This window comes from Calidris pugnax, unplaced genomic scaffold (assembly GCF_001431845.1).
Source record: "Calidris pugnax isolate Ruff unplaced genomic scaffold, ASM143184v1 scaffold704, whole genome shotgun sequence".
Taxonomy (NCBI): Eukaryota; Metazoa; Chordata; class Aves; order Charadriiformes; family Scolopacidae; genus Calidris; species Calidris pugnax.
Genome location: NW_015091651.1, coordinates 27,097 through 44,152, shown reverse-complemented (window position 1 = coordinate 44,152; position 17,056 = coordinate 27,097). Strand labels below are relative to the sequence as shown.

General features: G+C 36.8%; 1 protein-coding gene across 1 annotated transcript in view; it reads right to left on the bottom strand.

The window, feature by feature from the left end:
* CCDC91 (coiled-coil domain containing 91) overlaps positions 1-17,056 on the bottom strand; it is a gene marked incomplete at its 5' end in the record, with an annotated part of 112,934 nt that overhangs the window by 71,313 nt on the left and 24,565 nt on the right. The window contains one exon of the mRNA XM_014961910.1: positions 7,462-7,539. Coding sequence (XP_014817396.1) covers positions 7,462-7,539 — 78 coding nt within the window. The remainder of the gene's footprint in view (positions 1-7,461; positions 7,540-17,056) is intronic.

Genomic DNA, 17,056 nt, shown 5'->3' with positions numbered 1-17,056 from the left:
GGGGGTTGGCCTCTTCTCCCAAGGGAATAATGACAGGAGCAGAGGAAATGGTCTGAAGCTGCAGCAAGGGAGATTTAGATTAGATATTAGGAAGAATTACTTTACTGAAAGAGTGGTCAGGCACTGGAACAGCCTGCCCAGGAAGGTGGTGGAGTCACCAACCCTGGAGGTATTTAAGACACGTGTAGCCGTGGCTCTTCAGGGCATGCTCTGGTGCCCAAGGTTATTGGTTTGTGGTGGGGTGTTGTATGTGGGGTTGTCGGTGTGGGGTTTAGTTGGTGGGTGGTGTTTTTGGGTTTGTTGGGGTTTTTTTGTTTGGTGTTTTTGTGTTGTGTTTTGTTTTGTTTTTTTTAATGTGGTTGGACTTGATGATCTCGGAGGTCCTTTCCAACCACTAAGATTCCGTGATTCTGTGAAAGGCAAAAGTGCAATCATTAAGATTTTGCCAAAACCATAGCACAAACACTCCAGCCCGTTTTCAATAGAAACCTATTTGCCCAGGCCTAGTGCATGCTGTCTAATTCTACTGGCAATAGCAACCACAGCTGCTTCTCCAGAACAGGATTTGTTGTATGGCCAAATGGTAGAATTTATGAGAATCCTTCTTGAATTATATAGCCAAAATATAGACTGTTACCCCCAAATTCTTCCCAAATTCCCTAACAGTAATAAATTGCCAAATCTCTTTCTGTGAACTCCCTCTTTTATTGGAGGAAAAAACTAGTCAGAAAAGAAAAAAGGAAAAAGGCAAGAGGAAAAACTCTCATCTCTTCTGAAAAACAGAAAAAAAGTACAAGTCAGTACATCAAACAACTTTTGTACTTCAAAATTGCTAAGTCAAGATGTTCAAATCAAGTCATCTTTAAAAATAAAGTTACCTAGTGAAAAGTAAAAGTTACAATACTACGTCAAACATATGAACTACATTAAGTACGAGCATTAATTTCAGCAATAGTACATAATACTTTCTATGCTTCAGAGCATTATACTTCAGATTAGAATCACCAAATTCAGCATCCTGCCTCCACCACTAATTAATTTCTACTGCTTTATTTAAGAGCAAAATATAATTAACCAATTGTTGAGTGATAAAACAGAGAAGCGCACACAATCAAAACTCCTTCCTGACCCTCGGAGAAAATATATTAACTCAATAAAATATACTGGTTGTGTTATAACTCAGTTATTTGCAAGTGAATGTACTATATAAATAAAACTATTTATAACATTTTTTTTTAAATATTTTTTTCAACAGTATCCAATGTATCCACTTCAGCCAAAGATACTGCCTATTTTCACAATCAGGCTATTTTCCGGTGAGCCTCCCGTTAAGTGAAAATGAAAGATGTCCATTTAGGTGCTACAGAATACAGGGCTTTTTTTTGTACAAGTGAATGTTAAGCAAAATGAAAGCAATTAAACTCCTGCTTAGGGCAGAGTCAACTTGCAGTTCACAATGAAGTTAGTTCTACATGAAATAAAACAAAACGTTGAGTTCAATTTCCTGAATTGTTTCCACTCACAGTCATAGTGTGCTACCAAAGCTTCAAACAGAGCTCGTACTGTGAAATTTTACATATCAAGTCACAAAGTATTTCCTGTGGAAAATTCTTCTCACAAGTTATTTTTTACAAAAGGTCAACACATTTTGATGTGCATCAGGGTATGAGGAAGATTCATGACTTCACTAACCACTGTCCTGTTTACACTGTGAATTGGATTCCAGTCAGGTGTTTCAAAGACATAACGTAAAAGCCATTTGAATCAAATAGAAGAATAGGGCAACAAATTCAGTTTAATTTTCAGCTGCTTTTGGTATGATCAGTAATTATCAACAACTTACAGCTGGCATGCTATGCTCAGTTTATCTAGATATCTCAGTTTCACTGGCATGTGAGTTTAAATGATTTATTTTCCACAAAACAGTGTTCTCCCAGACTCCTGCCAGAAACAAACTGCAAACTCACTCTTAATCAAACTTTTCAATTATTATAGTATTTAACCATGCATTTTTCGTTCTATAGTCAGAACCACATATAAAAAGTCATCCTTACTAAAAAGGGAGAGAGAGGTATCTTGTAAGTTTTACAAGTACTTTTAAAATATCAATATGCATCAATATGCATAAATCAATACTAAAATATTTTTGATAGCCAGATCTTCTGAAAATTGAGACTTGATTGTACCTTGCTTTTATCAGAATTCTGGAGAAAGACTTTTATAGTAGTATCCCTGTTGTACATGAGTACTCCTATTCTGTAAAAATGATAAGGAATCTCTCCTATGGTTTAGACTGAACATTAGGAAGGAATTTTTCACAGAGAGAGTGGTCGGGCATTGGAACAGGCTGCCCAGGGAGGGGGTGGAGTCACCGTCCCTGGATGTGTTTAAGGGCCGTTTAGGTGGGGTACTGAGGGATATGGTGTAGGGGAGGACTTTGTAGAGTAGGGGAGATGGTTGGACTCGATGATCCCAAGGGTCTCTTCCAACCTGAATGATTCTATGATTCTAGCCATCAGCTTTTCATGACAAAAACCAATATTGTATTATATTCAAGGCCCATTTGAATTCTAGCGCAACTTACATAAAGACAAGTATAGGAGTGAGAAGTGAAATACAAGTCCCTGCAACAACTTTCGAATTTACCCCTTTATTCATGTGTCAGGCCTTCCTGAGCCAGGATGTCATCTTGGAAACTTAAGTTAAGACAGTGTTCTAAAAAGCTGAGAACTGGCCACGTTTCAAGAGTTTTCCCTCCTCGCTAGGGATAAACTACGTCTAAAAGAAGATATTGTGATTCTAGGTTAACTTCTTTGGTAATGAAATCTTTTAAATTTTCTTTTGTTTATTAGAAGATAACCTTTCAGTTCAGAGGTCTACTATTGACACAAAAAAATTTGAAAGACAACCTGATGCCCCTTCCATATCTCATACTTTGCAAATCTGTCTGTTCTTACATTCTGGAAAGCTGAAAAAAACCCAACTACTTAAAACCAAAAAATTAGAGAGAAAATCTCACTGTAGAAAGGGCTGGAAAGGACTTTGCATCTTGAAGTTAATTTCCATAAATGGAAACATACATCTGATTCATGCAAGCTGTCTTTTAGAAGACTAATAACTGCATAAAATAATCTAAGTATATAAATATCACCAAAAAATACACCTGCCTGTAACATCATATTCTTTAAAGCTTACATTAGAGGATATTTTATATGGTGAGAAATATAAACAAAACAGAATAAAATTCTTAACTCGTCTGTTTACATAACTATGACAATTTCAGAACAAAAGCTTGATTAAACAAGCAGAAGAAAAATCCTTATGTTGCTTGTGGTAAATATCTTAAAATGTGCCACGATCCCACAAGCAACATTTCCAAGATCTACATTTACTTTTCTTTACTGTAGTTAATTACCAGGGATAAGAGTTTAAAAAAATAATGACATGAAAGACAGAAATTAAACAAAATTCGGTAAACATGAGAAGGGGAAACTTGGCCTACACAGAACACTAAGTTCATTTTTAATTTGCTTTCCCATGTTTTTTTATACACATTTCATGGCTACGTTGTAGATGGTTTATTTGTTGAAAGGAAGATAAGAATGTGAGATGCTTAACAATGGCCAAGGTTTTTGAGGGTTTGTGCTACAAAGTGTCTAATGGTCTCTGTTAATGCATTTCCCAGAGTGTTTGGCAAGCTAATATTCCAAAGACAACTGCAAGACAAGGGCTTTGGTATCTTCAGATCCTTGAAAATAAATCATTATTTGACTTCATGTGTCATCTCCATTTTCAACACGGTTGCCATATTAAAAAGGACCAGTAACAACACGGGTAGGAATTGAGAGGGTTTGGTCTTTAACGTGAGTGCCTGGTGTACCTAGGGATAACGTATTAATGAAAGATCAACGTGGAGAAATATCGTCCATTTACAACAAATAATTTCCTGAAACACAGGGGGGTAATGATCAGAAAGTGTAACCCATTTTCAAGCATAGAAAGAACAACAAGAAGTCTGCTGAAGTAAACCTGCAAGGAGTAATAATTGGCTCTAAATGTAAGAAAAATGTGAGTTTTTGCTTACTAACTTGGCAACCTCATAGACAGAAGTGAAAAACTGGCAACTCTCTTTTCCTTCGTACACTAAACGAAAGGCGCTTTCACAAATCTACGAGTAGGAACGACTTATCTATGCTGGGAATACAGCAAAGGCAAGTAGTCAACTGTTTTCCATTGTTGTTCAACCCAGAGTTTCAGTATCTAAATTACAGGATTTGGAGCTTGATGGATTCTGGGGATTATTTTGGGGGGCTAATGATGAATGGTTTGTATTTTTACACAGCTATCCTTAAAGCAAACGATGTCGGGTATTACATTCGCCATGCTAAAACCCTGCTTGGAGTGGAATTACAAAATTATAATTAGCTGGCATCAGAGATGATTAGTCATAATTCCAACAGTCATGACTGCAACAGAACCTAAGTTGGTGCATAAATAAGCACTTGATTGGAGTAGTTTGCATCAGTTTGTTTCATTAATACCCTAGGAATGCAAAATAGGACTGTATTCATCGCAAGAAAGAATCCTAAGCCTTTTAAACAATTCAGTAGACTTGCTTAGGTGAATTTCCATACTCAAGGTAATTTGGGGATCAGCCAACGTATAATAAAGTCCCAAAGATATGAGCAATTAAAAAGTCCCCAAAATGTTAAATATTACTTTTCTAATTACAAAACCACATTTGACTCATTTACTTAAAGAAAAAAAAAAATCTCAACCCCATTCCATCTTGAAATATTAACCATTAATTAACATTTTAAAAGAATCCATGAGATTATTTTCTCCAACAAAACTACAGAACAGTTTTTGCTTTCACTGAATTCTCTGATGATTCACTGTTTTTCCTTTTTTTTTTTTTTTAAGTACATGGCAAAGCGTTACTGAAAAAGTATTTAAGCTATAAACAAACAACCAAAAAAAGCGTATTTTTTTTTTTAATCCTAACAAGTTGGTTGCAGTATTTTACTCAGAGGTTGGTTGCAGTATTTTACTCAGAGGCTGGCATATCTGATGTTATTTCTCCTATGAGTACTGTGATCTCATTGACCAAAATATGGCAACTAACCACATGAGGCAACAGGAAGACTTGTATGAAGTACATTCATGCCATGGTTCCCTGGTATTAAAGAATGTCTTTATATAACTTGAATATAAACAGTCTATGAGAAATAATATACTAAATATAAATATTGCTTAGAATCACAGTAGTCAATTAAATCCCTAATCTTTTTGCCCAAATCATATAGCCTGATAAAAATAAATTTTCTTTCCAGAAGGCAAATCAGATCTTCCCAGCTGCTGTTGACTGGTAAAATAGTCTTCAAAAATCAATATGGCACATGAGTATGCTCTTTTACCCAACTATACATGAAGAAATTATTCCTGAAATGGAATAATACATGCAAAACTCTCCTTTCGCTCATGCAAAATTCTCCTTTAGCTCACACAAAGGCATTAAAATGGTGAAAAATTATATCTAGAAAACATGCAGAACTTTCATGGTATACTATAAAATTGTTGCATTCACAATGTGTTTATATTTTCAGAAATAAAAAGGAGGAAATGCAAGTTCAGAAATTACCTATAGCTCACTGTTTTTTTCCAAAATATAAGTTCACACAGAAACAGCCTGTTATTTTATACAAACCTAGCACAAAACAGAAATAAAAAATGCTGATACACAACGTGTTCAGTGACCCATCCAAAATGGGACAGTGTGAAGAAAATTCTCATTTGAGAACTTCCACTATAAAGTGGTCCCCCAAGAAGTATGGGAAAAGAAATGCCATCATTCTCCTCCAGAAGTGAAATAAGGGAGGTATAGAGAAATGGCCATGCTTAACTTTTCTCAGGAATGGAAACTTTTGAAACTTTTCTGGATAGGTTCCCTGTAGGTGAAATTAGTAGAAGTTGTAGTGATGGAGACAGACCTATTTCTACAGATAATCCAATTTCAATATTAGCTAGAACACGACCAACAGTTATTAGCAAAATCGCTAAAAGACTTTCTAATTATGAGTTGTAGCAAACATATGATGACTGGAATTACGTTGTACTTTTCTGCAGCCTATGACACGGGCTGTCTTCAAGCAGAGGTTCCTAAAACCATCATCAGGTCCCTAACAGAGTGGTGCTCTCTCAGACTTGGAGCTCGGTAGGCCTACTTTACAGGTTAGTAACAAAGTCACGCTCCTTGAGGCAAATTAAACATGTTTGTGCTTAAACATAAAAAAGGATTAATTAACAATGGACTGGACAGTTCTACCTCCATAAACCGCTTTACAAGGAGCCTGCAAAGATCCAACATGACACATGTATAAGGAATTATACACGCTTGCACCAGCACTGATCATGTAAGCATCAGCGTGAGGCACCTTACCCCAGTGTTCAGTTCATACCCCAGCGTCAGCACCGTTTACCAAAAGTGGCCCCAGAGCACTAACGTTCCAGGATGGATTGCTGCAAGACAACTCTGTGATATTTCTTACCTCATAACCAAGGGAAAAGTCACTCCCTTACATGGAAACCTTCTGGCTCTGGCATTCCTGCTTCCAGCAAGTTCAAATCACTCTGCATCTGGGCCACCTTGCCCTCCATGACAGATCATTCCTTGGTCATGAATTACTGCTGCTGAGCACTTGCAATTTGAATTTCCCCTTCACTACCTACATTGTCAGATTTGTGTTCCCAGCTCACAGTTGTCTACCAGGTCTCATCTCTCCCTTTTCATTCTCAAAACCAGCTTTCTTTTCCATTTCCCTGTATAATTTTTTTCCTCCCATCCGATCTTTTTCACTTAAGTCTAATCAGAATTCTTGGCTTTACCTACTCCTCCTAACTTGATTCAGTTTGTGTCCTGTATGCATTTCTTACTAGGAAGTTTCCATAACAGTACAAAAGACACAGATTTATCCTCCATGGTTAAGTCTGGTTGTTTCATCTTGCCAGCTGAGAGGAACTAGGAAGAACATGAAAGAAGAGTCACAGATTCAGCCTTAACTCCTCTTAGTGCTGTGTAGATAAAAACCTGCTGAATTGCTCTATGAGGCCTCTTTCCTGCAAAATGTACAAAATGTGGATATGTGATAAATACTCAAACCTGAAGTTTACCAGGATTGACTGAACATTTTTGATTTGCTCTTTTATAAGTTTTATTACTGAAAATGGCTCACCTACTTAATCTGAAGTTTCCCAAAGCGTAGAATGAGAAAACATGTCATGCAAAATTGCAGGCCAAAGAGTTTCCAAATTGGAAAACAACAGAAAAGACAGTGCTAAAATGAAAGAGGTTGAGCAACCAAAATAAACAGTACCCAAGAAGGCTGTCTGTAGTGCATACTTATTATATACAGTTACAATAATATTATTTGGAAATTTGTGTTTTCTTGGCAACTCATTTACCTTGAATTCTTCAACAATAATACTCAAAGCTTCATGTCCAGCTTTTCTCATGTCTGCTAACTCCTGCTTATGTTTTTCCTGTAAAAAACATGGAAAGGTTACACACAACATAGGCACTTAGCATGGCAGTTTTAATTAACAGAGTAAACACCAATTATTTTCCTCATTTTTGGTATCTGTCATGAATAAATGCGCACATCTTGGCTCTTTAGATATAATATATATGCTCAATTCAAGTTGGTCCTAACATTAAATTTATTTTTCTTTATTTCCTAATTGTACTTTATAAGTCCTCAGATAATTCTAAATGGTTCTCCAAATGTTTTTAAGATTTTCTTTGTTACTCTGATTTTTTTCTGGTTTCTTGGCACCTGTGGATGGCACAACTTCCAAATCTCTTAGTAAATGTTATTTACTGCCTACATTAATAAAAACATTAAAAAGGATTAGTATCAGATTCAGCTTCCTCAGAAGAGCACACCCTTCTCCTACTCAGCACATAGCTCCTTTTTTATCTGTTTTTATTCGTAAAGTTCTCAAGAAAGTGTTCTTGAATAAGACACAAGAACATGTTTTTCAAACAAAGCTCTACTTTTTTTATTCATAGTATTATGTAAAAATATCACAGATAGGAACATTCTAATATTTTTGCATTTACATAAAAATGCTTGCCCGTGGTTTGCTATCTGAGTCTGCAATGTGAACACCTTATTAGATCCTAATCAGCATTTCACAGTTATCAATGAGCAGCACCACAAGGCCATCATTGCAAAAAGTTTGAAATTATAGCTATACAAGCTTCTAATTGTTCACCCAAATATAATAAGACATTCAGATTCTCTTGAATAGAACTGGTCTTTTTTGTGAAGTCCTGAAAGAACCACTGATATGAAGCAGAAGAATTCAAGACAGAAATATTTTGATATGTAAATAAACTACTATATCAGATAACAATGCACAGCATCTGGGTACATCAGATTTAATCAGATTGTGATTCAAAGGTATTATTGATGCCATAAACTAGTTAAACTCAGATGTTATTTACGTAAAAAAAAAATACCCAAACTGCTGAACTAGAAATATTTTTACAGTACAAAACTACAGAATTGGTATAAAGAGGAAAAATGCGATCCGGTGCTTAACTCCAAAACTTCACAAATCATTAGCAAGTATGTTCCCTATGGAAAGTGAATATATGGGTAATAAGATGAGAAAAAAATTATTTACTACAGTAGCATATCCTGGACTTACAAATATGAAAAAAGAATTACATAGAAATTGGAAGTTAATGGTCCTTAATTATTCTAGCTGAAAAAAAAAAACAACCAAACAACAAAACAACAAAACCAAAACTGAAGAGAAAGCGTTCCATGCTGAGAAAAGCCTCTAAATGAGAAGAGTTAAACCAGTAATATTTCCATCTAAGATCTGTGAGAATTACCTTGAATGCAACAATGAGACACAATGGATCAAGTGCATCGAGCAAGGAAGTAAGGTATTTCACTCTGAGCATCTCTCACTAGCATTACCAGGCAAATCAAGAGATAAAGCAAAAAATGCAGTTTCTTCTCTTAGAATAAACATCTCAAGTTTTTCAGAATTAGTGACTTGTTCAAGATCATGTACTAAATGCAAACCACAAGTTTTCAACACAAGTTGAAGCAGCAACACCAAGGTATAACTAGCAACAAGAAGATTCCACCTAACACGTTTTAGAGTACTTAACTTCCTTAAAATATTTCCTAAAGTAGAGGAAAAAAGTCATTAGTAGAGAACTAATAGTAAGGCACCAGTTTGCTTGAGTCAGGTTTAGCAATCAATTTCTACAAAGGGTCGAAGAGAGAATGAAAGGATGCTATTACAAACACAGAGACAAAAATGCCCCCTCCAAGGGAGGTCTTCATCCAGTCTGATGAACCTCACACTGCCTTTTTTTCTGTGTCTATTTGGAAGATTTTTCAGCTAAGACAGCAGGCCTGTAAGTTTGTGGTTTTTTTAACTTGTAAAGGTGCGTTTCAAACCTTTTGAGGATGGCTGGCCTTTTCTTCTGAAAGTCTGTAAAATACTGTTTCAAAATCTTATAGATACATCACTCAAAAAAACGTGTGCTTGGTCCTTGTAATATGACCCAATAAGGAGAAGACCCAAAGTCACTTTAAGTAACACATTTTGGAAGTGCATGCATTGAATTACTATCTAATAGTAAAAACACATCAAAGTTCCTGAGTTTTATGATTTGGCTATGAACACAACAGAAACATTCCAAGAACAGCAGCACACTAATTTGATGAACAATGGTCATGCCAGTTCTTCATACATCCTCAATAAATTGTGTGCTTGCCATAGGAAAATGAGTTTAATGAACTGACATAACTACTCTTAGAACTATTAGTCTGCTTGTAAGAAAGAAAAGGGAAGCTTTATGAACAGCTCTGAATGGTGTAGACCTGAAATTAAAATGCAATATTCAGATTTCCTGTTGAAGAGAGAAGAATTTTGTGTTTTCTGGCTCTTGTAGAATTCTCCTGCATGGTTTGCATGACTTTGGAGAGAGGTTTTTAAAGAACGTTGTTGTTCCCTTCTTTTATTTAATAAATGCTTTTAAGAAAGGAATTAAACATGAGTTGAGAAGTTTGAAATTTAAGTAAAATCACCTTCAGAGGACTTTCATCCCCTTCCCTTGTCCCTTGTGCTGGATGGAATCTCACATAAACTTGGAAGACAGAGGGGTTTATTTTATTTTGTGATCAAAATCTTGACAATCACTCAACGGGCGCGAGCCATTCTGTGTGGACATAGTATGGAAGTAAGAGGCAATTCATTGCTCAATAGTTATCAATGCTTCAATTTTTATCATTTTGTGACTCATATAAGGAAACATATGGATCCAAAAGCCTGGTGAGCTTCTTCCGAGAGGTGCGGTTCCCAAGAAGGCTGGTGGGCAGAGAACTCTTCTGAAGTGGCTGTGACAGCAGGAATCGTTACCGACCACCCGCTGTCCGGCTGCTTGGCACTGCCTGCCGGTGGCATCAGCACTTCTTTTAGATCTTTCAGCTGAATTGCTTTCTAACTAATTTCAGTCTAAGTGAATCATTGTTAGCATAAACAGTTCAAGCAGGGTTCTTCATCAACATCCAACATCTCAACAGAAACGCAGGGCATGTGTTTGTGCATACTGGGAAGCTCTCAGAGCACTACGTAAGATACGCAGTAAGAAGATTTGTGAGATGTGATGGGGCAAGAAAGACCTCAAAGTTATTTTATTTCATTATATTTAATTACCCATAAGTTGATATATTTTTCTGCTACCTTTTTAAGAGGCAGACTACCCTGAATTGTTGGGAAAAGTTCATGCCACTCATAGACTCTGCAGAGATTCCCTTCTAACCTTCCACTCTGGTATGCCTGCATAGGTCACACCTATTGTAACAGCAATAAGTGACCAAAATGATGCTTAGCAGATGCTTAGAAAAATTATTTTGTGTCAGTGCTCCTAGAATGTATCAAAAGCAGCATCAAAAAAAAGACATTTGATACTGCAAATTCGGGTCACGAAACACAGTCACCTGAAAAGGAAGCAAATGGCTACATATCAAAGTTTCTTCTGATATTCAACTGCCCACAGCAGTACACACCATAATATTTTCAAAATCCTAGTTCTATAGCATGTATAACTAACACCAAAAAACCCCAGCGTTTTTAAAATAACTGAAGAAATTAATTTATATCATGCTTATTGAATTTATGACATTTTCTCCACAGGTATTTTTTCCCCCACTGATTTGTCTCACTTGATCAAACAGATTTAATTTAATTCTTCCTCTTTTTTTATTAGGTTATCAATAATCACTATTTATAATGATAAAAATGTCAGAGCAGTAATGCACAGATAAAGCAAAAGTCAGTACTGCAAAGCAGCACTATGAGATCACATTTATATGTGGGAAAAAATAATAGAAGAATTAAAATAAATTCAGGAAGATTCCAGATTTTTGCCCACTTTCACAAATAATCAAATGTAATCCATAAAATAAAATCCTATATTTTGGGGTCAACTGATATTCTGTGATTTTTACATTTTATATTACTTTATAATCCTGTTTAAAAAGAAGTCAGGAAAAACAAGCCAATGAAATAGTAACTTAAAACAAAGGACCCACTTTTAACTGTACAATGTTTCTGTAACACCTGTTAAGTGCCTTACATTACTGTATTAAACATGCAAGCCAGTCATCTGAGTTGATGCTGACTGCCTGTGTTCTGTAAGGCTGTGGTATCTTCATAATTAGCTTCATAATTAGTCCGAGCCAACATCTTAGAAAATGATGTACTCTCTTCCCTCCTAAGGTCTTTACTAATGCAAAAAGGCAACCCGTAGTTCACTGTAGGTAACTAAAAGACAAATTTCCAATCTAGCTTATGCAGTTTTGCTGTATGCAATTATATCATTAAGACTTTTCATATTGGACTCAATTCCTCCATTACATCAAGATTTTCCTCTCCCCAAAAATTATCAGCTCTTTTTTTCTTTCAAAGCATCATTTTAAAAAATAATAAATAACATGGAGTATCATAGTGATTCTGTTAGGAAACTGGCAACTTCTTATTTGAAGATACACATTTCCTCCAATTCACCCAAGAATAGAGAAAAAAATAATTTTACTGAGTAGAACAGAACAAAATCACCGAAAAATTAAGTTAAATGTCGTAAGAATCAGTCCATAATGGCTAATTAATATACACACTAGAGTGTGCTATTGTATATAAAATACAGATTGGTCACTATTTCTGTTCATGTGAAATAATGTGAGCTCTCCAGATCTAAGACACAGGATTGCCTCCAGGTCTATAGCAAAGCAAGCATTTTCACTTTAGTCTCAGCATCACACCATCCTAATGAAAGATAGAGCTGAGAACCTAAAGATAAGTACAAATGTTCTTATAGAGGGGAAAAGAAAGATTTCAGATTTCCCTATATAACTGAAAGACTATAGAGTACGCACAACCTGAAACTCACGACAGGACCCAAGGAGGCACTAATCATTTCTTTTATACAAGTAAATACCATTGCTACCTGGAGTATACAACAACAGAAGACTTTGAAGTGAATAATGAAGTGAGGTAGCAAAGAAACTTCCATGAGTAACTTCCTAATACAGTGGTGAGGACATTTCCTGCTGAGTTAGAACTGAGCTGAGCCAGAGCTGAGTGAGTGTGAATGGACCAGTCTGCTGGGGGATGTTATGACTGATCACATGTGAAGAACTATGTAAAGGAAATAGTATGGAAGAGCCTGTACATGCCCAAAACATAATTATAGTTCCCATATCACATGTAACTATATTCTTCAAGTATTTGCAGTGGATAAGATGGATCTCTACCCTGTCATATTTAAGACATTAATTTTGTATGAATTAAAACTACAGTTTATATCTACTCATTTCTTCTACTGGATGTAAATGCAGACACTCTCCACTGAGGAGGACTTAAGAAAAACAAGAGTTAACTCACATGCCAAACTATCTGTTAATTAATACTAAATGTTTTTAGTATTAATAAACATTTTGCTAGGAAAATTGTATGATACAGTAAATAGCACAGTTCTTTTGGCTCAGAAAGCCTTCTCTGACTGCCTTCAGGTTTCTAAAACATTAGATAGATACATAAATACATACTTCTTTGGGACAGAACTACAACTGGTAGTTGTAGCCAGGAGCATTTTATACCACTGATGCCGTTCTACTTCCCCACATAATCTAAATGATGGGACACAGTAGCAAGAGAAAGCAGGGAAGAAAACAGAAACAGGAAAACAATCCCAGGGAAGCTAACAGCAGAGAACACTTCCATTCAACAACACGTTTAAGTATGAAAGGAATTCTTACCTTCATTAGGACATTCTCATGTCTTTTATCTCAAGAGCATCAGTACTCAGATTAAATTCAGTTCTACCATTGTTCAAAAAGAACAAAATATTAACTTGGAAAGAGTTGCCAGCTGTCATCAATAGCTACTGATATTGAAGGTATTGTGTTGATATCCAACACAATTTTATATACTACATATATTTATATTAGCATTTATGTATTGCTCTACTATAGTATACTATATTTATATATATATGTATGAAAAAAACCTACACAAAGAGAACTTTCCTTCTTTCTCAGGAAACAGACCTGCAGAATGCAAGGGGACAAAAAAGACTGCAGAAGACTACAAACTGGACACAATTTAGTCCATGAGGCCTGATGGGATGCACCCGCAAGTGCTGAGGGACCTGACTGATGTTATTGCAAGGCCCCTCTCAATACTTTCACAATGGTCATGGTGACTGGGAAAAGTGTCTGAGGACTGGAGGTAAGAAAATATCACTTCTATCTTCAAAAAGGGCAGGAATTTCTTCTGGTAAGCCTGGTTGACCTGGCTGGTTAGCCTCACCTCAGTACCTGGGAAGGTGAGGGAGCAGCCAATCCTGGAAACCATCTCCAGGCACAGGAAGAACAAGAAAGTCACCAGGAATAGCAAGCATGGCTTCACCAAGGGGAAGAACTTGACCACCTCCTATGGTAAAACAACTGGCTTGCTAGACGAGGGGAGAACAACAGATATTGTCTACCCAAATTCCAATACAAACTTTGACACTGTGTCCATTAAGATCCTCATTGAGAAGCTGTTGACTTGTTGGCTGGATAAGCAGACAGTAAGGTGGACTGAAAATTGGCTGAAGCACCAAACCCAGAGGGTGGCAATCAGTGGCATGAATTCTATAGCTGGAGGCCAGAAACTAGCAGTATAGCCCAGGGGTAAATGCTGGGTCTGATCCTGCTTAATATCTTCATTAACGATCTGGATGATGGGGCAGAGTGTACCTTCAGCAATTTTGCAGATGACACAAAAGAGGGAGGAGTGGTGGATGAGTCAGGGGGTCAAGCTGACATCCAAAGGGACGGGAGAAATGGCCTAGAAAGAACCTCCTGAAGTTCAGCAAGGGGAAGTGCAAAGTCCCACCCCTGGTGAGGAACAACTACATGCACTGGTATACGCCAGGAGACACCCATTTGGAAACCAGCTTTGCAGAAAAGGACCTGAGGAGTCTCAGTGGACAAGAAGTTGAACATGAGCCAGCAATGTGCCTCTGCTGCAAAGGCGGCCAACAGTATCCTGGGCTGCATTGCCCTCAGGTCAAGGGAGGTGATCCTTCCCCTCTACTCAGCACTGGTGGGGCCACACCAAGAGTACTGTGTTGACCTCTAGGCTCCACAGTACAAAGAAACCATGAACATACTGAAGAGTCCAACAAACCATCCCAAGGATGAATGCAGGACTGAAGTATCTTTCACATGAGGAAAGACTGAGAGAGCTGGGACTGTTTAGCCTGGAGAAGAGAAGGCTTGGGGGGGGTGTCTTATCAATGTGTATAAATATCTGAAGGGAGGCTGCAATGAGGACAGGGCCAGGTTCTCTTCTGTGGTGTAAATGCCAGGACAAGAGGCAATGGGCACAAACTGCAACACAGGAACCTCTGTTTGAATATCAGGAAACGCTTTTTTTGACTGTGAGGTTGACCGAGCATTAGCACAGGTTGCCCAGAGAGATGGTGGTGTCTTCCTTTTTTGCAGACCTTCAAAAGCCATCCGGACACTATCCTGGACAACTGGTAGCCCTGCTTGAGCACAGGGATTGGAACAGATGACCCCCAGAAGTCCCTTCCAATCTGAACCATTCTGTGATCCATAATCATACTTACCAAGCCCTAATCTACTAGGTATTAATAATGAGGCTGCTTGTTTATTCCTCAAAACTTTTCCACAGGAAATACCAAAATGAACTTGCTACTGTATTACAAAGCAACCAACAGCTGAGTGCTGCATATTTATGGACCTATCACAGGTGAATTCTTCCAAAGGACCCACTGTTTGCAGTTTACTACAGCATATATGTTGTTTTCCAATATTTATTCTGGATATAACCTTTTATTCCTGGTTTCAAACATATGAAACTTCAAACCTCACAGGGAATAGTAATCAAAACCACCATTAATATTAACAAAACTAGAATTGAGCTAAAGATACTTTCTTTGCCAAAAATTGGTAACATTTCCATCTGCAGCTTTGTTAACCTTTCAGAATTCATCAACATATGTTTTAGAAACATAACTGATTGAAAGAATGCATATTGAATTTTCATACAGTTCCACTATTCACAACACATAATGATGTTCATAGCACATTCCTAGAGGATAGATTTAGTCTTTTCATGTATGTTTAAAAACCCAAGATGACTATGAAGACACTTGACACTCAGTTCAATTCTTTCAAAAGCATTCCGGCAGAAATTCCACTTAAGCATGAATAAAAACTTTCTGAGAGTTAATTCTAGAAGATATAAAGTAACAACTCATGATAAGATTGTTTGTAAAGACTCTATCATACCTTTGAAATTTTCCCAAGGTAATAAAAGAGCAAATTGCTTTCTTCCTTCCTTGTTTTTCCAGTATGAAAATAAGTTGAAGTACAACGTAAGCAATGCTATTTACTACAAAAATCAACAGCAGAAGAAGTTGCATCTTTGTATTTTCATCTTCTTTTCATTTTCAGTGTCTGAATTATTTTCTTTGGCTGCTTCTGGATACAAAGCTCAGGAAGAAAACAACAGTGATTACCTCTTCTTCCACTTTTAATTCATTTTCTGATTTGTAAATACATTTTGGAATAGTAAAAATATTCCAAATCAGACATGCTCTTTTAAAACCAGCTGATCAACACCCATTTTCCCACCAAAGTACAAGCAAAGCAGCTACAACACAAAGTAGTTGCTATATTTATTCAGAGCTACAAATGCTTCGTTTGTTTCCTGAAGACAACGGATGAAGGGTACGACGTGCAAATTGAACAAAAATGACAGAACTTGCTGGACAACCAGCAAGACAAATAAATATCTTTTAATCAAGCTGCTGTATTTTTTCTATTAGACAAGAATTTAGGTGAGAAGATGAAACGAACAACAGTTTGGGGAACTGAGCATCAAATCAAGGAGTTTGGGCTAATCCAAATGACATGAAAAATGGGTACTGAAGATGACAGCAAAGCCCTATATAGACTTGCTCACCTGAAGATCTCCAAGACAAGCTTCTCCTAGGCTTGTTGTTGACGAGAAAAGAGGTTTAATGAAATAAAAATCAACCCTTGTCAGTTAGACCATACTGCCCAACCCATAATGTAAGCTGCATCTGCAACTTACTCCAACATTTTCCTTACATCCAGAGAACTGCTATCAACTTGTAAACTTCTAGATTAAATTGTTGGTTGTTTTACATATCTGACAAATCCATAAATAATCTAAGTGTGTAGGGGGAAAAAAAACCCAGAAACAATCCAAAGAGACACAAGTTACACCTTCACCACAGACAACAAAAAAGTAAATCAAGAAAGCAGGAGAATTAACTTCTTATCCCTTATTTTAAGATTCAATATGGTTTCTGAAGGGTTTGTTTCCTAATATCAGAAAAATTCCAACTAGAAGGAAGCATCTCCCACAGTCCAGAAAAAGGTATCCAAGTCACAGATACACAGATTTTATAAGACAACCTTCTCTG